We start from the raw sequence: 27,840 nt of genomic DNA, 5'->3' as shown, positions 1-27,840 counted from the left end.
GCACGAGGTGTGGTGATGTGTGCCTCACATCTCCAGGAAATTAGTTCAACTGCTCACCAATTACCCAAACGAGGGAAAATTAATTCTTATGACATGGTGGAAGACAGGCTGCTGCACGTCAGGAGGCTGGAACTCATCCCCCACTTTCCTTTGGAACAACAGAGGAAAAAGAAGCAAACAGAAGTAAGTTCACAAAACTTTGCTTTTTATTATTTGAAACTGGAAAAGGCTCCTTGGGTAACAATGATCAGGTGTAAAAGTAACACACGCGTTTTGCTCAGCTTTCTGATAGCTGGGATGAAGTAGGCAAAGTGTTGCAAAGTCACATCTAGCTTTTATCCAGCCTGTTCCTCTCAAACCCACGAACAGAAGGACAAGCAAAACAACTCAGACAGGCAAGTTGTTTAAACTACAGTTATCATGTTCCACAGGGATATCTGTGGCATGAAACCAAGGTGTTTGATGTCAAATAGCCTTTCAGAAAGAAAAGCTCACCTTTTTCCTCTGCACTACCCGCTATATGAAGCATGGATCTGATGTTTCACCTTCATTTTTAAGAAGTATAGAGACTTATACATACACAAAGCCTACAGGAGATGCCCAGCCTAATCCACTGGTGTAATCTTGAAATAGTGAGTGCAAAATACACATGGAAATAGAGATGTAGGAGTATTAATCAATGAAAAAAAAGTGCAGATTGCTTTAATTAAGCTAATGAACACAGTTGATCTGAGTGCTTTTTCCCCAAAAATTAAAAATACTGCAATCCAAACAAAGAACAGAATCATAATTCAGCACACACACACAAGAAAGGTCAGTGGCACTCACAGTTTGGTAACTTATCTTCCACTTCACCTCCCGATCACACCTCTCAAATCTTTCACTGTCCAACTGGTGAGTTACGCTGTGTGCTTGGCCTGCAGTGAAGGCCAGCACGCAATCCTTTGGCAGCTGAATGCAACAAAAGATTATTGGCCACGTGAGCAACCAGCTACAAGACAGAGTTAATATATTATCACTTCCTAAACTAGCAAGTTGAGATTATACAACCCAGCTCCACACAACACCCAACACTCCCATTAAGTTCTGCTAGTTTTAAATTAATAGAAAGCAATAAAAAGTCACCCTTGTTTAAAAGTAAACATTGAGCCAGCTGCATTTTGGTTTTTTCCTGGTAGCTTACACCTCCAAGCACACTTTCACCTGAATTGGCTTTATCCCCAGTACAAGTTTCCTACCTCATTGTCATCCAACCTCTGCTGTCCCATTCCAGAGTAGCCGTGGCAGTACTGCACTGTTCACTCCACTGGGAAGCTGACAGCCAAAGTTACAAGTAATTCCATCCTTTCTCCTTCTCCTCAACAAAATAAAAAGCCTGACGAGTCCACGTGGACTGCAGCGAGTCACCTACAACCACAACATCCAATCATAGCACATTTATAGCTATGAAGTCAGGCCCAAGGCAAACAAACAGGCTGGATGAGGATCCTTGATACTTTTGTTTTCCAGCTGGCCAAACCCATGTGTATTGACAACTCCAAAAGCACACTCTAGGAGCACAACACAGCCCGAGCATGTAAGCCAGTCACTTGCATATTGCTCCTCAGCTAGAATTAAACCTTAGTTCTAGCTGTGGCAACGGGGCAATGCTGCTCTGCAATCTAGCTGCAAGCACTTTATTCCAAAAGGCTTCTGCCAGGAGAGTATTCCTACCCCTGACAAGTTGTTTTCCATCTTCCCCAGCACTTTCCACCCATCTGGGATCAAGAAATAAAGCAAACTATCCCCAAGGTTTTTCTACAGAGAGAACAGGACAAAGACATGTCAGCACCAGAAATTTATCACTATCTGCAAGGCACCACTACACATTATCCCTGTCAACAGCTCACAGAATTATCCCAGCAAGCTGGACAAGTAGGGGACAAGCAGGGGATGCAGGGGAGTCGTAGAGCCCATTCCAAACATGAACAACTACAAAAGTACAGGCCAGGTTAGATGGAGTCTTGGGTGACATGGTTTAGTGTGAAGTGTCCCTGCCCATGGCAGGAAGGTTGGAACTAGATGATCTTAAGGTCCTTTCCAACCCTAATTCTATGATTCTATGAAAACACTGTGCTGTTAGCACTGCTTCCACAGGTACCATGAGGGAAGGCAGGACCAGGGCTGCAGACGCAGCCCCCTTGGCTGATGCGCAGATCCAAACCGCCTGCTGCCAAATCTGGCTGCACTCCTCTACATTCCCCTCTCCTAAAGCTTTCAGAGCTGCCAGTTATCTGAAGGGACCCCACAAGGATGCTGGAGAGGGACTCTTCATCAGGGACTATACGGGAATGGGTTCAAACTGAAACAGGGGAAGTTCAGGTTAGATCTAAGGAAGAAGTTCTTTACTGTGAGGGTGCTGAGGCGCTGGCACAGGCTGCCCAGAGAAGTGGTGAATGCTCCATCCCTGGCAGTGTTCAAGGCCAGGTTGAACACAGGGGCTTGGAGCAACCTGCTCTAGTGGAAGGTGTCCCTGCCCGTGGCAGGGGGTTGGAACTGGATGAGCTTTAAGGTCCCTTCGAACCCAAACCATTCTATCATTCTATGATTCTATTCTGCTTTTCCTCTGAAAGCAGTGATTTCCTTTGTTCCTTTGCCGTGCACAAAGGAACCGGCAAAGGCACAAGAGCACCCAGAGCATTGATGCCAGTCTCTCCAAATTCACTGTCTCAACAGCTTTCTTTGCCCTAAGCCAAATCAGAGGGAATTTTCTTCTGAAATGCCACAAAAGCCTGCGAGGCTTTGAGGAGCAGAAGGTGAGAAGGCAGAGGAGCAGTATTAATACAAAATTTGCTACTTTCACTGCCTTAGCTCTAGACAGAATAAAGCCACAGGGTATCAGCAGTTTTTCCTTTAATCAGGACTAGCACACTGTGACATTTTGAGGCCAATCAGGTATGCTATAAATAAAAAGATGCTACTAGAGGGGCAAAACTGAGCTGTGAGAAGTTCCTGCAAGGGGGCATCAGTCCTCTGCAAAGCCCTTCTCTCCAGCCACCCAAGCAGGTCCCACCTTCAGAAGGGAGACCCTTACCACTGCCACTGCAAAGGTTTGAAAGGGACAAGCTACAAGCAGAACAACATAGTCTGGAGAACAGCAGATGCACAACCTGTGCCAACAGCCAACCAACAGGTCCTCATCCAAGTGACAAAGCAGACCCGTATCCAGCACTGAGCAAAACACCAACTGCTATCCATGGGTTTGCATTCCCCAATAGACTCCTGGTATCAAGAGGACTTTAAGGTGCAGGTAACAACTACTAAAAATATCCTGTGACACATTGGTGAGCATACCTACACCAGCTTTACACTCAGCCCACCCAACAGAGCAGGTTACAGGGAGGAGAGGGGGTACGGAAGCAGTGTCTGTACTTAGGAGACAATGAGTCAGGTCTCAGGCCAACTGCTCGCAGTGCATTCAATGCAGTCTGGATTTTCAATCTTACTTTAAAAAACAAAAAGTAAAAACTATTAAGTCAGTTATGTAAAACTTCAGGATTTTTATCTCTTTTGGGTGATTGGGGACATTGAGGGAAGGAGGAATCCACAATGCAAATGGATCCATTTGAAGCTGAAGCAGAGCTGGTTTTAGGAACAAGCAATTGAAACAGCTGCCCAAAGGGACATCTCTCATCCCTGTAGGCTGTTAGGGAGAACACAAAGCAGTCAACATACTGGCTGCACCAGCCTAACAGCAAGCTCCAAGACAAAGTGGCCACCAGATGCCAAACAGACTCCTAATGTCTTTAGGTATCCCAGCAATCTGCTTTCATCAAGCTGCAAACCTCTGTCTGCAAGATTAAGCATTAAGATTATCCTTAAGAAGAGTTGTTGTTCTGTGCACAGCTTACAGCCTGGCTCAGCAAAACACTGAGCTGCCCAATTTTTGCTTCAGCTCACCTTCCTGCCCATGCATCAAGGCTCAGAGAACTGCCACCCTTCCTCTCTCCCAGCCCTGTGTGGTGGGGTCAGATCCAAGTCAACTCTTCCCTCTGCTGATGCCGACGGGAACACTTCTAACAGGCTGCTCAGAAACAACCTACTTTTTATAGCTTATTCACTAAAACAGTAATCGCACTTCACATCCTCACCTCGAACACTGAGGCAAGTTTTCCACTACTGACAAAGCAGTAGGAAACAAAGGAACAAGTGCCCCAAATCACCTTCAAATTCCCACAGGTTTGTAAAACTATATCCAAGGAGACAGGAATTAATCCTGTGAGTGACGTGACCTTCTGCTCTAAGTCTCTGCTGGAGACTCGGTTCTCACGCAGCTTGAGCGAACATTCAAGAGCCAGAAATGGCTAAAAGCCCTTGTGAGAGCAAGAATAAAAGCTGCTCGCAGTGAAACCAGGCTGTGACTGAAACTTCTACACAGAAGGGGTCTAAATTTTCCCTTCCTGGCCCAGGGGTTGAAGAAGCACAGCATCAACGGGTGGGACAAGGCAGAGCAGACACCCGTGCATCTTGCTTGTGCAAATGGATGTTGTTACATACTTAGTAGAAAAAAAGTGTAAACTAAACCTTTTTGACAATGATTACAGATCGCCACTGATGAAGGCAGTACAGTGCCAGCAAGAAAAGTGTGTGGCTATTCTGCTACAGCATGATGCTGACCTGAATCTGACAGATGCAGATAGCAATATTGCCCTTCATCTTGCTGTTATATCTCCTGATCTGTACATTATGTTACTTTAGCATTATGCCAATATTGATGCTCACAATAAGAAGGGATACACCCCGCTTATTCTTCCTGTCTCCAAACATCAGGAAGAGATAGAAGAATTAATTCTACTACAGACATGTACAGACTGTACACACGTACAGACACATTCACAAACCAAAACCTGCAGAAAATATGAAGGCAGAGTTTTGTTAGACACTGATCTGTCTGGTAGCAGGAAGAGAAGAAACATGGGGTTTATCATCACAGCCAGAGAGCAACTTCAGCAAAGGATGTGTTTTGTTTGTAACCAAAGTAAGTTAGGTTCATTACTAACAGCTCTTATCTCTCCACACAAGGGTCCCCATCATCCCTACACAGGATTAATAACAGGCGCTGATGCAAATGCTGATGCATTATAGCACAACTCACAGTCTGTAGATTAGCACTGGCCAGGATTTTCCTACATAGGACAGTCAATATGGAATCTGCTTCGTGGCCTGCAGAGACCTGGAAGGGAGGGTCTCATTTCCAGTGGAGCTCAGGTCTGCCACACAGAATGCAGGTATCATGGAAAGAAACTAAGCCAAAGAGCTTTCTGTGGAAGCAGCAGTCCTCTGGGATGAAACAAGCATGACTAGAAAGGGAACAGAAGGTTCCTAAGAGCAGCAGCATCCACCTGACAGCACCAACTGTAAAATGAGCCAGAACAAGCCACAGCAGTATTAGGAGAATCCCCCATCACTCCTTCAGGCTGCACAGAGGCAACCTGATACGAGAGCGACACAGGAGTTACATCAGTACCAGCGACACGTGGCACCTTCTGCTACCCATCACAGGCAGCAGCCATCAGGCTGCGGCTGGGCTTATTTCACAGTTGGTTTTCTTTTTTCTCCTTCCTTTACATTTTCAGACCCGCTTTAAAAGATCTGAGGTGAACCTTTCAGGTACAAAGCCAATTTGAATGCACCAGCTTCTGCAATTTACACTCGCTTCCAGTTCCATACCCAGCTGCTGTAAAGAAAATCATCTCCTCCACGCTCAGGGAGACACCCAGACCTGGAGCCCCAGGGACAGCACATCCATCAAGCTCCAGAATCCAGGACAACACTACACACACTGTCATTTACAGTGGGAATCCTCCCCTTGCTGCCAAGCTGAGGGAATTTCTCAAAAGGAAACCACCCACTGCAACGACTAAGCCAAGGACTGCAGCTATTACACCAGCCCCTACTGACAATGCTGCACCCAGAGAAAGGTTTCTGTAGAGGAGGACATGCTTTTGTCAATGGTGACATTAAGCAGCCACCCAGTTTGCAGCTGGGGACTACACAGCTTTTCAGGACAGTAAAGCAAGTCTCCCAGGAGGACAGATCATCCGGGAGTGCAGCAAAGGCTTTAAATGAGTCCCTTCCTTGAAGAAGAGCTCTTTCCACAGGAGACTGCTAATGGTCAGAACAGAGGGCTTGTGTCCATCCTGTCAATTAGATGTTCCTCTGATTCAACTCTGACCTCGAGTTACTTTTGTTCCAATACATTCTTTTTCTGCAATAAGAAAGGTTTGTTTCCTCCTCTGCAGGATCCCTTCAGCTATACAAAGCTATGTTACAGACTGGGTAACAAGGACTGCTAGAGAGCAGTGTGGAGCGGCAGGGAGGAAAGGGCAGTCATGGATATTTTAACTGGGATGTGTACATTTGGGGTAAAAAGGCTTTATTAAAAGTGCATGCTTTTCTTCAGAGGTACCAAGAGCAAGGAATCCCCATCTAAGCTCTGGCTGGGGAATGCAGCAGCCTTTGCAACCCCCAGCCCTGTCCATCACTACCCGTCAAGTAGCCAGCGACTGAATGTTTTTCAGCATTTCATCGAAAGCCTCACGGGAAGGTGCTTCGGCGTTCTGGAAGGCCACCTTGATCCGGCTGTAGAGACTGAAGGACTTGAGCTCCAGCCAGATGAATCCGAAGCGGTCGTCATCAAAGAGAACAAACACACCCGGTGTTCGCTCGGGGCTGGTGAAGCCGTGGCCAGCAATAAGCCCCGTCCCATAATAACTGCAAGAAGAATAGCAAAAAAAGATGTGAGAACAGCCATAATTACCCAACATTTAATAAGAAAATAAAACGAAAAACCAAAACTATGATCAAGCCATTGTCAAACACACTGCCGGGTGCTACAGAACAGCCAGTTTTACACTCAGTTCTTAACCACACAGCTCGAAACACTGTTGATACCATTTTAAATAAAGAAACAATCCGTTGCTATTTGGAAGTTGCTGCTTTTGGCTATTCTAACTAGCACGTGCACACCAAGGCTCACTTTTTTCTGTAATTCAGCCCAATAATCCATCTGAGATTTATTCCTGCAACTCAAGGATCAACCAAAGCCCAGACAATCCTCACAGAAAAGACATGTTGACAGGGTGACCAGAGAGGCAAACCTTGTGATAAAAACCTAGGGGAAGGGAGAGAAAGAGTGATCTAAATAACAGGAAAGTCTAACCGGAGCTGGGGAGGAGTAAAGGTCAGCCTAACCTCCAAGCAAGCAGCAGGTGGAGCAGGGTTTTATTCAAACACAACTCGGTTGTGACAGCAGGAGCCTTTGGGGATTAACCAGCTATTGGTAGGTTTTCCCATGAGCGCAGATGTTTGGCTGAAGGTCACCTGCCTAAGCCTCAGCTTTTGGGCTTTTTGTTCCACACTTCCTTTAGCATGCTGCTCCACTGACTCCAGGTCCCTTTCAACAAGGCTCTCTGCATACTTGTACTGACTGCTTAGGGTGCTCAGTGCCTTCCAGAGCTGGCCCCAAGGCACCAGAGGCCAGGGAAGGGCGGGAGAGAGCACTGTGTTCTGACAGCCAAGGAACACAAATGACACACAGAGGAACGAGAAGCAGCTTGAACAGATCTTCAAACACACGAACTGGGCAGGTCTGGGAAACAAAACATGTACAAAAGAAGGGCAGTGGGTGAATTACGGAAGAGGTGCTTGCTTCAGAAGCAACAGGATAAAATCTAGCAAGGAAGCAGGATGGCAGATGACTATGGTAAGAAACGGAGCAAACAGCAGCGTGGAAGGTAGGGCAGCAACAGCACGAAATCTGAGCACAAGGGGCTGGGAGAACCAGATTCAGGTAAAGGGAAAGCAAATACAGAACACACCTCAAAGATACACCCTCCCCTGCTGTTTCAAAAAGTGCCTGGCATGACCAGGCTCTAAACCCACCACCCCCCGTTACCAAATTCGGCAGGTCCGGGGATAGTCTTCATTCCTCGATATGACTCCCATGGGCAGCACGAAGGGCTGGGAAGGTGGTGCCTTGTCCTGGGTCGTCCCCTCCGCTCCCGCTGCAGTGTCTTCTCCCTCAGCACCTTCTCCTCCCAAGGCCTTTGCAGCAGGCTGGGAGGCATCCTCTTCCTCCTGCCGGTGTTCCTGCTCCTGCTCTTCCCGACGCACCTGCTCCTGGACCTCCAGGACAATGCGAGAGAGCTCACTGAAATCACGAAGGTTCTCGATGTCGGGCAGCTGCAGAGGATGAGCCAGGTCAATCTCCACAGTCTGCTGCCCAGCCGGGATGTTGGGATCTCCCTGCAGACAGGAAACAACAGCTCGGCTGCAGAGCTCAGACCTGTATCCTCCCCATGTCCACCATCTGACTTCTACATAGTTCACCCTATTCTACAATCACTAACCTGGCAATAAAAATCCCCTCTTGGACCTTGTTTGTTGTTCCCCGAGATGTCTGCATCATCTCTGCCTTTTACCTCCCAGAAAGAGAATCTTAAACTAAAAGCTGTAAGCCAGGCTGTACTTGCAAGGGTGAAAGAAAGTCTAAGCTGCAACTGCATTTTGTCAGAATCCCTCCCTGCAGAGAGGAAGGAGCTCACTAGCCTGGCTTTAGTGAAAAGCTGCCAACATTTGGTACCTAATCCTCAGATACATGTAAGTGATCTCCAGTGACCTGCCACCAGCTGCTCACAGAAAGCAGATGGAAGGGAGACGACAGGAAAAGGAAGCAAGGTGGCATCAGGAGAAACTTAGAAGAGTGGGTTTTAGCTGCTTTGCATGTGTTAAAATTCACTGATGCCACCAATCCCCACAAGCAACAGGATGTGGGGTGACAACAACCTTTCAAAGGTCTCTCCTATGGATCCATAGCATCAAGAATACTCTAAAAAGCTGAGAGAAAGACAAACGCACTCACAGTGATTTTAGTCCCCTTTGCTTTCTTCCCATGAAAGCTCAACATGACAATCTCCAGCCCATGGCTCCCATACGTTCCTTTGAAGAGACCTGGCTTTATAAGGTCATCAGGGCTACTAGGAGGGAGGTAGATGCGTCGGTATGTCAGGCAGTTGCTGTGCAAAAACCAAAATGTTAGACGGGTTAAGAGAGAATCACTCGACATGAGGAAAGTGTCTGCTCCTCCAGGCAGCTTTGGGATGTTGACAAGAGAGAGGTGGGTTCTGTGTCTTCCACAATACCAACAAGCTTAACAGACTTTGCTTTAGACCTATATAAGCATTCCCTCCCTTCACTTCTCTCTACCAGTCCTCAGCACACCAGCAGGCTCCAGCAGGAAGACCACAGTAAACCTTTTCACTCCTTGGGATTTCCAGAGAACCCAAGAGTGAAGCATATTTAAACATCTGCTACAAAGAGGCAGCTGCTATTATCATAGAACCATATAATGGTTTGGGTTGGAAGGGACCTTAAAGATCATCTAGTTCCAACTATCAGAAGTTTGGAGTGATGGTTTAAAATCCCCCATGTTCTCCAGGACTGATTTCTGCCCAGCACACTCCAAAGCACATTGCTTACTAATATGGATACTGAGCACATAGCTTCTTGGGACTATGGGCATTTGCTCTGTTTCTAAACTAAACACAATTAAATGTCTGCAAAGCACTGTGCCTCACTGTGTCTTTGCACAGAGCCCGCAGAGACACAACATCCCTCTGGCTGTTATAGCCCATTGCAAGCACCCGATCTTCAGAACAAATGATCCTCGTGCTTTCCAAGTTGTAGCAGCCTCAGAGCTGGTGCCCTTACTCATATTGGCTGGTGTAGATGAACTTCATTAAGATAAGCTCTTGCATGTGTTCGTGGAAGATGTCTTCCAGAGTCCGACCCCACTCTTCCCTTAGCCAGGTCCGGAATTCCTGCAGCACAAGGAGAAGAAAAAAATGGGGAAGATAAAGGCATTTCATTTGCGACAGTGATGCACCTCAACATGACTTCACCTCGTCAGCACGATTTACTGGCAGAGCCACATAGAGAGCATATGCTCTGCCACAGACAAGAGGATCATGGCCGGATTTGGGAACAAGCATGTGTTGCTACAGAGCTGCCTTGGAAATACACTTAACACATAGTGATAACGGTAACTGCCCTATACCTGCCAAACACCACACAAGAGACATGTACCCCTTCAAATAAATTACAGGTAGAACCAATATGCCTCCTCAGAATAAAAGCACAAACATCACCTGTTACTGCAAAGTAGCTGATCTACTACTTCTTTACGTCCCAACTTACCTTGCAGTTGCTCATTTGTGTGTGCATAAGCTGACTCCTGTGCCCTATCATGGCATGTTAAACATAGAAGGAGAAGCTTCTGAAAAGCACTAAAGATTTAGGAGGTTAAATCCTGCTGATTTAATACTGATGCATCTAAATCCAAAGGGTGCTTTGAAAACATTTCCTGAAGTACCTCTACACCAGCTCTGACAAGTTAATACCCTACCATGAGTTACAAGTGATAACAGCTTACGCTAAGATAGCAGCCTACCAAGTGATGTTCCAACCCCGCTTGCTTTATCTTCTAAAGCCAGATCCTCCAATTACCATAATGCCACGCACATTTAACGCAGTGCTTTGAAAGTATTAAAGCATTTCTCATCTGCTTCAGAACCAGAAAACACTTAACTAAACCTTTCACCCAGCTGTTTCCCATTAGTAGACAGACATTTTAAAGCATTTCTTAGAAGCAACTCAAGCATCAGATTTGTCAAGTTTAACTACCTACCAGCAAACAGCACTACCTGGAACAGGTATTAGTGAAGGTTTTCACTCTGACATTTATACGTGGCACCTTAAAACACGTAGTTTGAGTCAGGAATCTATCTAGCTGGGTATAGCTGACACACACACAAGATAAACAACCAAATGAAGCTTTCAAACCCTCAACCAAGACAATAAGCAGTAGAAAGGTGCCCCACTGACAAGCAGGTATTCAAATGCAGCTGGCCTGTGTCTGAAAGATCTTAATTACACAGACAGCAATACCGTGAGATCAGTGTCTGGCAAGTGCTGCAGGACGTACAATGCATGTTGCTGTTTTTCTTTGGATACTGCTATCAAGCAGGAATGGTGCCACAGCACAGGAAGGAAAAGGGTGCTGGGGTTCAAAGAGCACCTTGCACAGAGAACTGCCTGAAACAGCTTCTTGCTCAACAGCATGGACATTAACAGCCTGCTACACACTGGGGTTAAGGCATGGGGTTTCCATCCCGACATTCTGCAGGTGCAACACTGAACTGATCCCATATACTGGATCTTTAAACCACACCTTGGCAAGCACAGAAGAGGTCCCCCGAGATCCTGCTATTACTCAAATGTGGCCACTTTAAGTTTTGATTCAAGTCACAGATTGATTCTACTCACTTAAAAAAGATTGTAGTAAATCAGTCAGAAGCTACCAGCCTGGGTTTTCATGTATGTTCAGATACACAGAAGTTCGAAGGCAGAAGACCACCTCCCTGAGCCCAACATTACCTAAGAGCTCAGGTAAGACAGAAACGCTTTATCTTTAGAACGGGGACATACAAACAGCCTTAACGCAGACTCTTGGCAAAGGACTCGTACCTCTTGTCTTCCCCCTGACATCCGATGGTGATCTGTCTGGTTGCATTTCGTGGAGAACTCATCCTTCTTTACAATCTGTAGTTACCATGGGGGAGAATTTAACAGATTACAAATCTGTTTAGAGATGCTTAGGATGATGTAACTAAGACTGCTTAGCGTAAATGCTTTACACAACAAACATGACTGAATTTACTATAACAGAGAAATCATTAAGCAATACCAAATGCATCAGCTACAGAAATGAGAAATAAAAGCAATAAAACCCCAATGCATTCTAATGAAAGATAATAGGTTCAAGTTGCTTCTCTATTTGAGCTTCATTTTTCAAAAGAAAAGGAAACAAGCTCTCAGGAACCTTTTCAAAGCATCCAATGTACTGAGTGGATGCTACAACACCCTCTCGAGGTCTCATCTTAAGAGAGAACTGTAAAGGTCTGTGTGCCTGCTTGGACACATTCACCAACTGCACAAGGCCATTTTACATATCCTTTCCCCCTGCCTATACACACACTGGTGCTCCCACACTCCCACCATGCTCCAACCCAACAGAAGACAGTGTAACAGCCTTGCTGTACTACTGCCAGTGAACAAATTCAGAGTGGGGAACAGCCCACACAACTTGCCAGACACATAATGAGCATAAAGCTGGCATCCACACATACAACAAGGTGGTGAAAGCCATATCCCTTAAATCAAATCCTCACGCAGTTTTTTGATGAACCCATTTCCAGAGCCAATGTGCATGATCACACATGGGTTCACACATAGGATGGATGATGCTGAAAGTGGCAGAGGAGCTCACCTGGATATGGCCGTTATGAGGTCCCTTATGACCATACATACACTCGACCGTTGCACACTTCCTTTCCATGAGATGAATCCTGAAGAGAGGTTTGAACCTCATCGGATCATCAACATGAGGGTCATGAGGTGGTAAGTACATCCACCCGATGATGAACAAGCCATCTACCTGCAGAGGGGCAGGAGAAAAAGCACATGAGATCAGCTCTGCATGTTTGTTGAGTATGCAGCAAACAGCTCAGGGGCCTATTCTGCAGCAGGGTGGGAGCTGTGGAACAGCTTGCTGCATTTCCAAACTGCTTTCCAGCAATTAAACCAGACCATATGCACTCGCAGCACACCCCTGGTGAAGAGGGAGAAGGTTTGTTTACAAGGCTTCCTGCACCACTGGAAAATGATCAGGCCTTTATTACTGCAAACGACTTTGTGACGGATGCTTGGTGTGCAGGATCCAGAGGGAGAGGCTGCACTGAAGAGACCACACAGCTAGTCAAACTGTAATTGGTTTGAGAGCTCATGCTGGCAGATACTCAAGCAGACAAATTCTGCTTCTCATGATTATCCATGTCTCTTGGACAAGGAATTATTTGGCTCTATTACTCATAGACAGCACAGGAAGCAACAATCTCCTCTGCTGAGAGGTACAAGTGCCAGCCCTCTTCCTGCATGCCTAACAGAATCCATCCCCTCTAGCCCGACAATTCCAGAGTAAGGATATTTTCCAAACAGAGAGATCTGAGGCAAAAGAGGAGCAGCATCACAGAGGCACTCTTGTCTTTATAAAGTCACGATATCATGTAAGTACTGGTGCACCTGGATGCACTCTTCTACTAGTTCATGGAATCTTGCAAAACCCAAAGGCCTCGTGATTTGTTACACTTCAACCTGTCAGCTATTGAACCTTGGTGCAAAGAACAAGGGCTTCAGGCAAACTTCTGGCCCAGCTCTTACCAACAGAGTCAAATGTTGTTCATTAACTGCTCTCCCCAGCAGCACAAGAACTGCCAGGCTCCACGGTCTTGCACCAGTCATGCAGGTATCATGACATCTGATGGCTTAGTCTTAGACATGGCTGGTGAAAGACAGGAAGGAGAGGTGCACGAACACAAGTGCAAAACCCTTTGCAAAACGTTCAGCTGCAGGCAAAGATCACGCAGTAAGCGATGGACCAGTGCCAAAACCTCTGCTGTAGTCCACACACAAGGAATGGACTTCCAGTTACTGGACCAACAGCACTGAACTCTGAATCAAGCCTCTCCCTGAAACATTGCTCGTGTTTTCCGTGTGCGTCTGTGGCTGTTTGGAGGACAGCTGAAACACAAAAGGACTCTCTGTGGAAAGGTGGTGATGATGGAAAGGCCAAGAAGCAACCTCTGGGTCCCAATCACTTGCTTCAGAGCTGACTATCCAGAACTCTCAACAGCACAGAGGTGATAACCACGTCTAGAAAGTTGTATACAGAAGACTCACGAGCCCTTGACGCCACAGCCCCCAGAATGAGGTACTCACTCACCACCACGTTCAGCAGTCCCCCATAGGGCCCGATGTCCGGCTGCCATAACCCCAGGATGTGTCGGTATCGGTGCAGCACTAGGGAACAGTGAGACACTGGAGTGAGCACATCACAGTAAGGAATTGGGATTTGGGGAAAGAAAATAAAAGGCTGCTACCAGACCACACACAACACTGCCCAATACCACCCACAACTGCCTTTACTGATGAAAACTGGTTACTTCAAACCACAGCCAGGCAGTTCTGAACTGAGGCCTCCCACAAGCTCACAGAGATTTACACTGTCCTCTGCAGCCCTGCTCCTGGACCAGTGCAGCAGTTAGTTTCCAGGACTTTACACAAACAGAAACCTCACCACACATTCACAGAAAACAAGGTCCCATCAATGCAAATCATATGATCAGAGCTAAAAAGAAATAAAGTATTTGCTGTCTCCAAAACATGTTCTTGATGCCTCAGGCTGCAAAGCAACAGAAAATAAGAAAGAACAGAAAGGCCGTAAGGAACAGGGGAATTTGAATATTTTGAAGGCATTTCTCTGCCTTATCTAGACAAACTTGTCTCCAGAGTTCAGCATCATCCTTAAAAACAGCCAGCAAAGCGTGCAGACCATGCCAGCTCGGGAGATCTGGTGGTGTTACCACGTCAGTAATGGCCTTAAAAAAATCTAAGCAGCTACATTTCAGCACTGCCCAAAAGCTGCTCCAAATCTGCCCTCAAAGCCTACTGCAGCAGGTGAGGCTTCTCTGTTTGTCATCTCAGAGACAGGTGCACTTTCAATCCCACCAGAAAAGGACAAGTAGGAACATTTTCAGTGAGCAGGAGAAAATGTACAAAACGGTCTTAATAAACCTCCAGTCCTTATACAGTCAGCTATTAATTCTGTCCATGTCATCTCCCGACAAGACCAGCACAATCTGACATTTTGGGCAGGATCAGGATGCAAATTTCTATGTAGGCGGCAAGAAGATACTACCCTTGCCTTAAAATGATGCTCCTAGCCAACTCACAAGGTCACAATAACCCATTTAACCTACAGGACTGGCTTGAAGAACAGTTTCTGCTTTGCACCAATTTATAGGAAGAACTGTGTTTCAGTGCAGTTGCTACAACTTTGTTTCATTTACCACTGAAGATAACAAGAATTATAGGAGTGGATTTATTACACCAAAGCAGAGAACTTCCACGAAGGTTTAGGACAGCAGGGAGGGTTGTACGGAGCTGCTGCCAACTGGCCTGGAGGAGCCTTTTTCCTGTGCAGTAAACAACTCAAGATTGATGGCCTGGATGACCCAGTGAACCAACTGCAGCACAAACAGCACTGAGGCAAGCAAGCAAACCAAATTCCCAGTCTTGTCATCTCAGTGTAGTAATTCCACATCAATAAAGGGGATGAGCACAGGCTGCACCACCCAGCACACCCAGCTCCCTTCTACCCTGTCTGGCATGGAGCTGATAAAACCCAGCTTTAAAAAAACATTACTTTTAGGACAGAAAACTTGATGCTAAGCTATGCAAGAGCAATGAGGATGTCCCTCCTCCCCAGCTCCTCTCACAAGCACCTTCAGAGCTGTAGCTGCAATTGATGGACTTTTCAACACCACGGTAAGCATCTGTGTGACAAGGCAAGCCCTTCCACTGCAAGCCACATGCCTGCTGAGGACAGTTGGTGTGCTCACTTGGAGTAAACAGCTGGCTCCAGCTGCAGCTCAGTTCACCAGGAACCATGGTTCAGGAAACATGGCTGAGTCACAGACACATGGCTGAGTCTGTTCCACCATCTGTCCCGACCACCCGGAAAACCAAAGGAGGGAAGAGGCCAAAAAAGTCCCATTCACCTTCAAAAGAATCCTACCCATTGGATAGCACCTTCTGTGCTTGGTTTACACACCAACAGCAGGGACACCTTAATGGACAAGTCGTCTTCCTCACTTGCTCAGGACGCTGTGGACTCCTCCTCCTGTTCTTTCAGGAAAGGAAGTGACTGGGGAAAATGCTGGTACTTGGCCAAAGGCCCAAACAAGTCTCAAAGCAAAAGCACAGCTCCATTTTCAAGCCTGGAGTGTCTCTGGGCTCCAGCAAGCCAGCAGCTATATTCATAGCAGGGAAAACCTGATGAATTCCAGCTCTGGCTGTTCCTGGTGGGAGGCAGGATGGATCTGACAGCTGTTTCCCTCCCTGCTCCTCGAAAGAAAACAGCACTTGGGTCGTTCTCCAGCATTTTCCTCTGCTATACATGTTGTCCTTTTTTCTCAATCCTGAAGCAGCCTCTTGCCTATCTGAGCCCAAATCCTCCCAAATGGAGCACAAATGACATGCACTGGATGCGTCAGTACAACCCGCATCCAGCCTGGACAATACCCACATTGCCACAAGCAGCCCTGCACGCTCTTCAGATGGGAAGACAGCTTGAATCCAGATGGGGATGGGCGAGGAAAAGCAGTGAATGACCAAGCTCCCACCAACAGAAGGCTGCCTAGGAAAGGCCTAATGCCTGTGCTCTTCAAAAAGAGTTAAGACACAGGACAAGGAGGTGACACTGAGCAAATGCACAGCAATTCAAGCAAGCATTGCAGTGCTGGCACACCACAGACACTATAGGTATGAACACACAAGTTATAACCCCAGAATGGGTTATTAAAATAGGAGAGCAGGTACTTTCAGATCTGTTCTCTTATTTCATTACTGTCTTCAGTAACGGAGAGAGCACAGGCAGAGAAATGCAAAAACCTAACATGGGAGTTGTCAGTGAAATCTGCAGCCTTTAAAGCAGAGGTAGATCACTCTGAGCGGAAAAAACCTGATCCACTACAACCCCCTGGGCCTCTCAGGATGCAGCAAGGTATGTGTAAGCAAAATGAGCTGGAATAATACAAGCAGTTGCTGCCCCCCAGCTGGTGATAACTGACCTGCTAGTGGGAAATGCTAAGTGTTAGCCAGGCTAGTTTAAAACCCTGGGGGAAGCAATATGAGCTGACCTGGCTAATGCTGCATGAATACAAATTAGGGAGCACTCGTGGTAAATCCTGGCAACAAGGTCTTAATAGACAGGAAGGGAAAACGGAGGAAATGGGCACTCGCATCTTAAACCACAGTGGCTTTTCCCAGAGTAATCCAACACACCCTTAGAGAAAAGGGGCATGAGACATCAAAAGTTTGGGGTTACAGCTAAACAATTAACTGAGGGAACAGCAAAAAATGCCATTTGAGAGCCACCAAAAAGAGCACATTTGGAGCAAACACCCAGGTAGCAATCTACATAGGAATCTCTCATCCTGCAGGGCAGCTTGGATTTGCCTCTCCTTCCCAGCCAGTTCCAGAACAAGGCTGCTGCTGATGGGCAAGACTGCTAAATCTAAACCTTCCTACCAATTCCTGCAGTAGCACTGCTGCTGCTGGTCTGTCACGACTCACATTAAAGACACCGTCTTCCCTTTGTGGCACATGCTTGACTGCTTTCTTTAGCACAGGCAGGTCTGCAGCATCCACTTCACTCATTAGCGTGTGTGAAAAACTACATTCCCAAGCACCAGTGAGTTAGTAACTTGATTTGGCAAAACTCTGCAGATCCAGAGGAGCATTAGAGACATCTCAACACCCCCTCTGAAACACAAGCAGTAGTGACTTCATTAATTGATGTAAACTAATCAGCTTCCCCCCAACTCCTGCTGAACAGTGAGTGTTAAAACTCCAGTGTTTTGATATTCTTCCCTCAACACTACAGTAGGAGGGAAAGAAGAGTTTACCCAAAGCAGCTTCTTGACTAAGGAAGGCAAATCACAACCTCTGACACACCAGCAGAATGTCTGCTAGAGATGGAGATGGTGGTTAAAAGGATTCACTGTGCAGGGAGGGACTTCGTATGGTAACCCTCAGCATTTTTCACTGGAAAGGGCTGTGGATCAAATGCATCTTATTTGGATCAAGAGAAAGCTTTTTGCCAGTCCAGGGCTTATTTAAACTTGCTTCTGGGAGCCCTCACCAGGGTATCTGAAGATTTACTTCTAAGAAAGGAGCAATCTGTGAAGAGCAGAGTGAGTGCTCCCCTTCTGTGAACAGAGACCCACAATTTCCTAACTCGAAGCACTTCAAAAGGAGACTCAACATACCTCACTGCCTGCCCTACTCTCATTGCCACTCTAAAGAGTCAGAATACTCCCCTACCGTGCAACAGCATGAACTGACTAACCAGCTCCCTCTGTACTATCCCAAGGTTCACCCCAAAATAATTTGCTTAAAGCCACGTCACACTCCATGCAGCATCTTGTGTGTGCTTAGTGCAGGAAGCATCAACCAGCAGGAGGTACGTACGGCAGGTGTAAACATCTCTGTACTCCATGTGCTCGTAGTCGGGAAGGATTTTCATAAAACGCCCCGACTTCACTCGTGGGTTTATACCTGAACAGACACAGCAGGGTAAGTACCAGCAAACTCTGCTCCACTGTAACCAGCACTGTTAACAGTATGATGTACTTGGACCAACCACGCAGGAAAGTCAAACTCTCTTTTGATTTAACTTTCAGTTGTGGGGCACCATTTGTTTCCATAAGCCCCAGTCTCAGGTATACCTGAGTTAGCAGGATTACTCTCACAGAGCTTGGCATGCTCAAGATTCCCACAGAAAATATGTATAAACAGCATCCAGTGAATTCAAAGTAGAATCAGGGTCCTCTTCAAACTCTGTAGTGGGACTGTAACAAGCAGTGCTCCCTCAAGAACGCCACTGAGGCCAAGTAAGTACATGGACAGTAGCCCAAGCCTTGGATTAGTTATGCTTTCTGGAACTTAAACTCAGTTTCCCATTTCCCACACTATTTCTTAGAGAAACACATTCAGTGGACAGAATAGTGCACGTGAGTCCTGCCAGTAGCCCCAGATTAACTCTTCTGCAATTAAAGGGGTTTATGGGACAGTAAACAGGGTCATACCACCAGGAAACTGTTCCACTAAGAGCCTGCAACAGGGCAAACTGTTGAATCTGGACAGGAGAGCAGAGATGGTGCATCCCTGAAAGCCAGAAACTGTGGCCAAGTATTTTCACTTTGGATTTACTATTGCTAGTTAGGACTGTTGAATGGATATGGACACAGTCCTTACTCTGAAGTGCAATAAAGTCTGTTACAGAGGTGGGTCTCGCACGTCAAGTGCAGCTCTCTGCCAATGAATGCAGAAACTACTTTAGTACAACGGAAGACTGGAAACACGTGTAACAAAAATCCTGTCTGATTTTCCTGTGGATGCTCAGCAAATCTACCAAAGGTGAGATTAAAACCCTTCTGCCTGTTCTTCTTTCCAGCATTAAGATCAATGCTTAAGGTCATCATTGCTTCAAGGTTTAGCAAACACAGTACATGTAGAAGCTGAGCCAGATTTTGTGTCTGCAAACCTATGGAGACCTCTCATGACTGACCTCTCTGCTTTTGTTTCATAAAGCAGGACCTTCTTCAAACAGCCAGAAGCCATAGTTCAAGTGCTGCAGGTTGTATCTTGTTTTTTATCCTAAGGACCACAGGTAAGTCAGTCCTTTACAAAATCTGTGGTGGGGAATCAAGACAACACAGCCTGGCAGTGCTGGTATGGGAGCTCTCGGGGGCTTTGCAAGGCTCTCTGAGCAACCAGCCCAGCTTCTGACTGCAAAGGGCATGGTTTGGTGAAGGGCAGACAGCCTTGCCATGGACCTGGGCCTCCACTCAGCCCTTAGCCTACCTTGGTTTCTCTCATCTGATGATGCCCCCACCCCTCCTTACTGAAGACAGAAGATATGCATCTGCCTTGCATAAGGCACATGGGTCTGAGGATTTGGGGTTCTACTCCCCCAAACATTCCCAAAACTCACTTCCTCCTTCAGAAGCAGCCCAGAGGAATGCTCATTCCTTTACCTACTGTGCTTTCCCACTTGACAGCGTCTAACAGTGTCCTTTGACTGCGGTCAAGACTTAGCTACATCAGGGTTACGAAAAAATACCAGTTAATTCCTCAGCAAGATCTGAAAATGGCAAAATAGGAAGGAAGGAAAAAACTCCAATACACTTCATTATAAAGTTAAATTACACTCTCTTTTCCCAACAAGGGATTGAGGGGCATAGAAATCCCACTTCTTGGCATCTTCTTAGAATTAAATGAAACTCCAGACGTATCAATTTCACAGATGAATCCCCTGCCATTAGCAAGTAAGTCCAAATAACTTATGTTGTCAACATTTAATAAATATTCAACACATATATGCTTTCAAAACTGGTACTAAGCAAGGACATATGGATCTATATCAGCTTTATCACTTACGCTTGGCATAAACATCTCGACAGGACACTCCTGTGATCTCCAACTTCCGCAGGTTTTCACAGACCCCGTATTCTGCAATGACACAGATAACAATGTCAGCTCTGGCACAAAGGTGTTTGCTACCCAGGATCTTGAGATCTACTGTTCGAGCAAAAATGAGCTCTTATTAGGTGCATTCTTGCAAGCTGCCACATTAGTCTAAGAATCTTCAAATTTCTGCTTTGAAGAGAAAAAGAGAAAAGTAGATGGATATTCATTGAAGTTTGGGAATCTAACACATTTTACAAGCCATGCCTGCAACAAACACACCATCAGGAACATACAAACACAGCAGAGTTACAGGTGCTTATACCTAGACCACAAAGAATGTGAAATGTGGAAGACTTACTCATTACAGCTGGGACTGCATGCCCACTGAGATCAAATCATGACTCTGTGTAGTAATTATCTACTCCCACTGAGGTACCCAACAGGGAAAACTGCTTATTAGGATCTTCAAGAAAAGGTCACACAGACTTTAAAAAGAATGAAACGGAGACATAAGACAGGCATCAGCATGTACAAATATGGTTACACTTGAAAGCAGATCAGATTGAGATGGGTCTGTTGTATGCTCAAACGCCTTTGATTGCTTACAGAACACCCTGAAAACAAAGCAATGCAGAGATCTTAAAGGCAGCTTTGAAGCAGAAAACGAGATTCTCTTCTTTCATTTTCAGGAACTACACGCTGAACTTCTGAGAAACCTTAAAAAAAAATAAAAGCAAGTGCTAACATCTCCATACAAGAAACCCTCAGAAGACCAGGGGGAGGAAATGAGAGGAGGGAGATCCCAAAAAATCATCAGCAACAAAAAACACCCTGCTGCAGTGACCCTGATAGATCTCAGTACAGAAAACTACCCTCCTTGACATCAAAGACATCTACACCACAGATCAAACACCAGCCTTCCTTAGGAGTACCAAACATCTGCCAAATATTTGACGAAAGTATACCTGTGAAGACCCTTATCCAATCATTAAGTATTAAACTTATCCGCAGTAGAGCTTCCTTGAATTAACAGTTTACTGTGGCTGCCAAATACCACTACTGAATGCTGGTAACCTGCTGCAAACCGAGAATTCATTTTTCACATTCAAGAAACCCAGAAATTTCCTTGAATGAATTCAACCTCCTCCAGTCTATAAATACACTTGTGGTACATGTACATGATGATACAGCACATGCAAAGCTTACTGTCAGCCTGCCTCCAGAGAACACATATTCTGCACAACATTGCTTTGGGTAAGCAAGTTCAATAAAGGAAGGAGTGGGCAGAAGGTACAACAAACACATTGCCCTTCATTTTAATGATGCAAAGGTCAGTGGCAAAGTTCCTGCTGACTTCCTTAGCAAAAGCCAGAGGAAGCTGTAAGCATTATCAAACACAGGGTGGGACGAGGAAGCACCATCAGCCAGGGAGCAGACAGCCGAGCTTGCAGGGAAGGACTTCCAGCACAAACAAGCTATTTAGTGCTGGGCTGCAGCCAGGTGACCTGAGACAGCTCATTCTGCAGATGGGTGAAACCAGAGCTCTGTTGGAGGCTGGAAATTCAGACCCAGGCTGCAGGTCACCCAGCCCTCCTGCCAGAGCTATCCAGGCTCTCAACCACTGGTCTGCGTTATGTGCACAAGTGGGTATGTGCTTGCTAATGGAGGGAACAGCATGTTTCCTCAGCTGATCTGAGAGATCTTTATGACAGAAACAGGGTGGTCATAGTCTGCTGTTTGCAAACAGCCAACTCTTTCTATGTAAACAAATACTCACCTGGGCACAGAACCAGCAAGATGCATGCTTTGTGCAGCAGGCATTGCAGATTAAATTCGGTATCACTGAAGCTATCTGTGCTGCATCAGAAAGGGAGGAGACATGCAGAGGATCCTGCCCAAATGGCATTTCTCCGTGTTGCTCTCTAACAGCAGTACTAGCACAGTCATGTTCTCTCTTCCTCCAGAAGGTGCTCATTTTTCAGTGTTTTCCCTACTAGATCTGTAAATCACTTTGAGTGCACTGCCACAGTAAATCCACTACCAGCAGGTATCTTAAAACAATAGTGGGGGGTGGGAAGTGATTAGTGTTAAAGCTCTATGCCAGTTTTATGCAAGGAGCCTTGATAACCTGCAGTAAAATATTAGTTTTACGAAAGCCAAACCACTACTAAAGGTACGTTTCTAACTGCTGCAGTTTGTATCTTTTCTGAAGAGACTCAAAGTTCTCCCAATAGCAAGCTCATTTAATTAAAAAAAAAAAAGACAAAAACTTAGAATTTAGATATGCTACATGTTATTTGATGTTAGATTCTAAGGCTTTTAAGAAAGTATTATCAGAATAGAGGAAAAGAATAAAGAAAATAACCTCATTTTTGTGTGCTTTAACACATCTCATTTTCTGACAAGTAGTCCTTATCCTGTTTTGTACAGCAAACAACTACAAAGAGTCAAAATCCCATAGTGATGGCTTAGCTCTGGTTAAGCGCATCACTTCAGCTCCTCTGCTCCATGAGATGTTAACACCAGAATGGCCTCTCCATCAGACAAAACAGTCCTTTGGCTCACAGTGCCTACAAAGCCTCCAAATATCATAAGTAAGAAAGGTGGCCCTCTCTGTAATCCAGACATAAAATTAAAAGTAAGTAGAACATCAAGACAGCTACAGAAAAATAAAACTGATGTTTTCTTAACAGAGAACAGAAAGCCTTTTCCAAGAAAGCTTTGAAGGGCTCAAGCTTCCTAGGAAATTCCACTTCAGTGCAATTAAATCTATTTTCAAGAAACATATCTCAGTGCAACAGCTCCCTGAGTGAAGTATTTTAAAGAGTTAATAGTCACAGAAATCCACACACAAAATTTAGACTGTTAGAAAATGGCTACTTAACCCTGCTTCAAAAGCAAGGCTGGAAATTGGGTTTAAACTTCTTCCTTGACCAGCTGGAAAGCCTGTTTTATTAGATTTGTAAGAAATGCTTGAAAGATTTACCAAACACAGAGCGACACAGTGCTGTTTCCACAGTCATATGCAGTGGAATTTAAAGGACTTAGAAAGGCAATTCTCCATTTAATAGGAACTGCACTAATACTTTGGCAAATGTAATTTACTCCCTGGTCTGCCTCTTGCCATATGTTCTTTTAAGCCTCATGTTCCCATCCATGCCATAGATCTCTTTCTGTGCGGCATGCACTGAAGTTTAAAACACAAACAAACAAACAAGGCTCTTCCAACCCAGGTAGGGAAGAACCCCATACTCATATCAAAGACCAAATTACTGCTTTTTCTCTGTGTCTTTCTCAGCATGGCAATGCTAGCCACCAGCTGCAAGCACTCAATGTGGACATCCGCAATTCAGAGGAAATGAGGATGTCTGGAAGAACTTGACACCCTTATCACTGCTATGTTTGCACTGTGCCTGCCTAATCAAGTCCTCCAATTATTCCTGGATAATTGTGTGTTTACAAGGCTGTGCACAGAACAGAAAGCACAGAAACTTACTAGATTATTTCAGCGAACACAAAATGGAAGATTCTCAGGCCAACACCCCCGAAATACCAGGTGGACAAGCTTGGAACAGCCTTCTTGTTTCCAAAGGCTGAACTATCAGATTGAAATACACCAAATAGTTTCCCAAACACTTCTCCTAAGGGACGGCTTGTAGTTACCACCAGGATATTTTGCAGCCACAAATAAGGAGGTTTGATCTGCAACAAATGAAAGCATTTGTGGAAAGCCTAAAGCAAAAGATGGGTAGCTCTAGGTCTACAGCTTACAAACCGACCTAAGGAAGACTCTGAAGGATGGGTATGGCTAGTGCGCACCTGCCATTAGCAGTGAGAAACAGCAAATGATTGCCAAGCTGTAGTCTAAAAGCCAAAGAACCTGGTCAGAGATGAAGAAAAGCCCATGATGGTTAACCAGAGAAGCACACCATACAGTGGTTTAACCTCACATAAAGGGAGATTAGAGCCCTGTGACTTATTAAAACCACCTCTGCGTTTACTGGAGTGCAGCACTACAGGAAATCATTTCTGTTGTGGGAGCAGTTGTACATCAAACTCCTGCGTGGATTCTCTGGAGTCCAGTAAGAGCTGAGCTCCATGCAACAGCTCCCTCACTGATTGTATAAACCATATTTCCCACTCTTCTCCACAGGCACCTCCTTCTGTAAAACCTGCTGGAGGTTAGCATCTTTAAACACCTTGGCTGACATTTTTCAGCAGGTCCAAGAGCTGTTGGAGGTTGTTCTCACAAACAAAAGCCTCTTCATTCAAGTTCCAGATCTGGTTATTCTGAATTACTGGCATGTTTCCAGGTGTTCTGCTGCACCTGTGTTGTTTTATTTTAAGATGAAAGTGGTTACCATTTAAAATAGACTATCAGGTGTTCATCAAGGTAGGTCAGGCCACCAGCCAGGGTGAAAGGAGCTTTAATTCTGCTCCCACTGCAGAGATCAGCAATCTCCTATTTATAGAAAACATGAAAGTGACTGCAATCCTCTCCTTGCCAAAGAAGCAATAGAGACATTGTTTACACCAAACAGTTGCAATGATAAAAGGACAACAGCCCTAAAAGCCATGCCAGTGTTGCACAACTGCTCCTGGTTAATCCCAGCACTCTCCCAGTTCAAAAAAGCCACTCCACTTTCAGGAGGACAAGTCCTCTGAATGCTTGCACTAACAACAAGATGTTCTCAAGACAAACTTACAGCTGAGTCAGCCCACAGCAGTGCAAGAGCAAGGTACCAACACTCAATGGCTGACTGAGGCAATGGCCAGGCTTCTCTCAGAGAACTGTTCCATTTAATTTTAGAACTGTCTGTCTTGTCTCTTTACTGTTGTGCATTTCTGAAAACACAAATAGCTGACACAAAGTTAAAGTTTACTAGTTACCACCTCAAAGAGCTCAGCTCTGGAACATCATCAGTAGGCTTCAGAGTGAATAAGACATCAAAACAAGGAGTGCACTAGGAGAGGAGCACATGCTCTCACTCCGTTTCTAGGACACGCAGCTTCACAACAAGACTCAGGCAGATACAAGCACACATTGTCCTCAGTTGGGAAGTGGCTTGTTCTTGGGAAAGATTACAAAAAGTAATTCCATTTCATGTTTGACTATCACACAGCCACCAAGATAAGGCGATACAGAAACACAGTACAGGATGTTCTAAATTTTATATGCGCATTTACATACTAATACCTGATGCCCATATAGGTCCTCAAGTAGTTGCACACCCACATTTGAACACACTCAGTAGCTGACCACGTGCAACAGATCACTGAAACACACACAGGTAAGTTAACTGCAAAAGAGCTCCATAAGATGACAGATTTCATATGTGTACAAATACTCATAGTGATAGCACTGCCACAATGGTAATTACTTACACTGCTGTGTAGAGCACTATGGACGGTGCAAGAAGTCCAGCTTACGAACTGCTTGGAGAATCGTGACTGGTTAAAAGACTGCAGCAAGAGTTTCATAGATTAAAACTTGTTTTATGCACCTCTCACCTTGTAGCTAGCTAAGGGCCTTGAGACAAAGTGTAATCTAAATACTTTCCCTTCCTGTCTGGTTCAGTTTTAGCCCCATACAAAGTCCACTGTGTCTTCAAATCTCAGCTTAGCTTTTGAACACTGCTTTATCTACTTGCAGGAAAATCCAAGGAGCAGTCATGAATTTAGTAAGCAAATTTATTTCCCCATCAGGCCTAATTTAGTGGTTCCTTTAGAAGACAATCCAGCTTATCTTTAGAAGTTGCATACATTTCTCTATAAACATATTGCCAAGATCATAACCTATCAAAATAATTAATCAGTGAAGTTTTGCAAACCATTCATGACAAGCACACACACGTCCATGAAGATTCTACATTAGTAGAGGAGTATAAGGAAAGAATGAACACTATTTTATTAGCCTGTCTCCAAAAAACAATGTCAAGTTACTGGGACAACAGGATCATCCCATGCTGAACTAAGGAATAAGAATGCTTTGGTGTACATTTTCTAGGTACAGCCTTTGTACTGTCCAAGGGTTCCTGGATAGTGCTGATAAGGCACGAATTAATTCCTTCAAGGCTGAATGCATGTGAACAGATCCCACTGCTGATGGCAGGCAGCCACTCTGACATACCTAAATTCTTCATCCCAATGCCCTCATTGGTATTAAAAACAGAAAACAAACAACAACAAAATATACATGACTTCATGTGCTGGCAGCAGATGCACCTGGCAGGATCTATTAGAGAGACGATGAGCACAGTAGTACAGCCGCTGGATTAGCAAACAGGGAACAGAGCGCCACAATGTCGTCAGAAAAAGCACAAGGAGGAAAGAGTAAGAATTAAAGCCTAAAAGAGCAGGGCCACAGCAACACAGAACTGAGATGCTACCACAAATCCACCCCCAAGCCTTTGCATTAATGCAGCACAGCATCCTTGCAACAGATACTCCCCAGGTAACAAACATGCAAACCGGGAACACCCAGGAATCTGGCCCTGTGCTTCCAAGATGGGACAGGAACGGATGACCTTACCCAGGGCTGCCCTTCTCTATCTGCTCACTAGATCCCAGCGGGATCCCTGCTCCTGCTTTACCCGCTGTGCCTCCACACCTCCAAGCCCCCCAGCTCAGCCCCATTCTGCAGGGACTGATCACTCCATGTCCTCGCTGCCTGAAATACGCCATCCTCAGGATTCACCCAAGGACACCCTACAGGGAGGCATCACCCACCAGAGCCTCGTCCCAACCCCATTCCTCCCTTCCAGCTGCCACCCCGGGGAACAACCCCAGCTCGATGCCCTTTGCTAGAGCTGGGGCTCTAGCACGTCACCCCTTTTGCAGCAAGCGCCACCAAGAAAGGACCATGCCCCAGAGGGCCCGAGATGTACCCTCTTCTCCATCCGCCACCCCTAGAGCTCTGCCTGGCCCCCTCAACACCCCACAACCCGCAGCCCCCAGCTCTTTCCTCCACCCCCAGACCTCCCACACCATTCCCTCCCGCCTCTGCACCACTCCGCGCTCCACTACCTCCCCATAACCTCCGGGTGCTCCTGCATCCCCCGGGGCCCTGACCTTGCACCGCCGGCCCCAAACCTGCACCCCCCGACCCCCCACCTCGGGGCGGGCGGTACCTTCGCGGCAGCGCCGCCGCCAGATCGTGTCGGTGCGGAGGATGCGGCGGAACGTGGTGCAGACGCGGGCCAGGCTGGGCAAATCGGTACCGGGCAGGGAGCCGAAGATCTGCACCAGGAGCTCAGGGGGCAGCTCCAGGAGGGACAGCGGGGCCCGCCCGGCCGGGCTGGCCTCGGCGGGGTGCGGCACGGGCCGCCCGCCTTCGATGCGCTCCGCCGCCTCCTCGTCCTCCGCGGCGCCGCCGCCTCCCGCCTCCTCGGGGTCGGTGTCGGTGTCCGGCTCGCTGTCCCCGGCGCCGCCGCGCCGCTGCTCCCGCGCCGCTCCCCGCCGGCGGCAGCCGCGGGCCGGGCCCACCCCGCACAGCCGGGCGCACACCGCCATGGCCGCCACCGCTCTGCCCGGCGGGGCGGGGCGCTGTGCCGCGCGGCGCCGCTGGGCCCGCCCTCCGCCCGGCGCAGCCAATCAGCGCCGCCACTGACATGGTGCCCGCACCCGGCACAACCTGGGGCCGCGATCGCC

At 46.4% G+C, this 27,840-nt stretch overlaps 1 protein-coding gene across 4 annotated transcripts; it reads right to left on the bottom strand.

Moving 5' to 3' along the window:
- Positions 1-184: 184 nt before the first annotated feature.
- LOC115619755 (F-box only protein 31-like) lies at positions 185-27,702 on the bottom strand. 4 transcript variants are annotated; one of them, XM_030512546.1, is made up of 10 exons: positions 27,321-27,702; positions 20,161-20,232; positions 18,190-18,276; positions 13,880-13,956; positions 12,368-12,535; positions 11,566-11,640; positions 9,751-9,860; positions 8,903-9,056; positions 7,937-8,286; positions 185-6,753 (listed from the first exon to the last, which is right to left on the bottom strand). In XM_030512546.1, exons 1-10 carry the CDS (start codon positions 27,700-27,702, stop codon positions 6,531-6,533), a joined length of 1,698 nt encoding a protein of 565 aa, XP_030368406.1. In that variant the 3' UTR covers positions 185-6,530. The 4 variants fall into 4 exon arrangements, with proteins under 4 accessions (XP_030368406.1, XP_030368408.1, XP_030368407.1 ...); XM_030512548.1 differs by having other exon boundaries at positions 27,304-27,384; XM_030512547.1 differs by lacking the exon at positions 18,190-18,276.
- Positions 27,703-27,840: the final 138 nt, after the last annotated feature.

Source organism: Strigops habroptila, chromosome Z (assembly GCF_004027225.2).
Source record: "Strigops habroptila isolate Jane chromosome Z, bStrHab1.2.pri, whole genome shotgun sequence".
NCBI classification, from domain to species: domain Eukaryota; kingdom Metazoa; phylum Chordata; class Aves; order Psittaciformes; family Psittacidae; genus Strigops; species Strigops habroptila.
Note: the sequence above shows the minus strand (reverse complement) of the source record. Positions and strands in the feature narration are given on the sequence as shown.

Bases quoted from the DNA above. Each gene is read 5' to 3' on its own strand.
- LOC115619755 (XM_030512546.1), bottom strand. From the start codon at position 27,702: ATGGCGGTGTGCGCCCGGCTGTGCGGGGTGGGCCCGGCCCGCGGCTGC. The intron at 9,057-9,750 runs GTAAGGGCACCA...GTTTTTGCACAG, and splicing joins ATCTACACCAGCCAATATGA to CAACTGCCTGACATACCGAC. The intron at 6,754-7,936 runs GTAACGGGGGGT...TTCTTCTTGCAG, and splicing joins CCCCGGACCTGCCGAATTTG to TTATTATGGGACGGGGCTTA.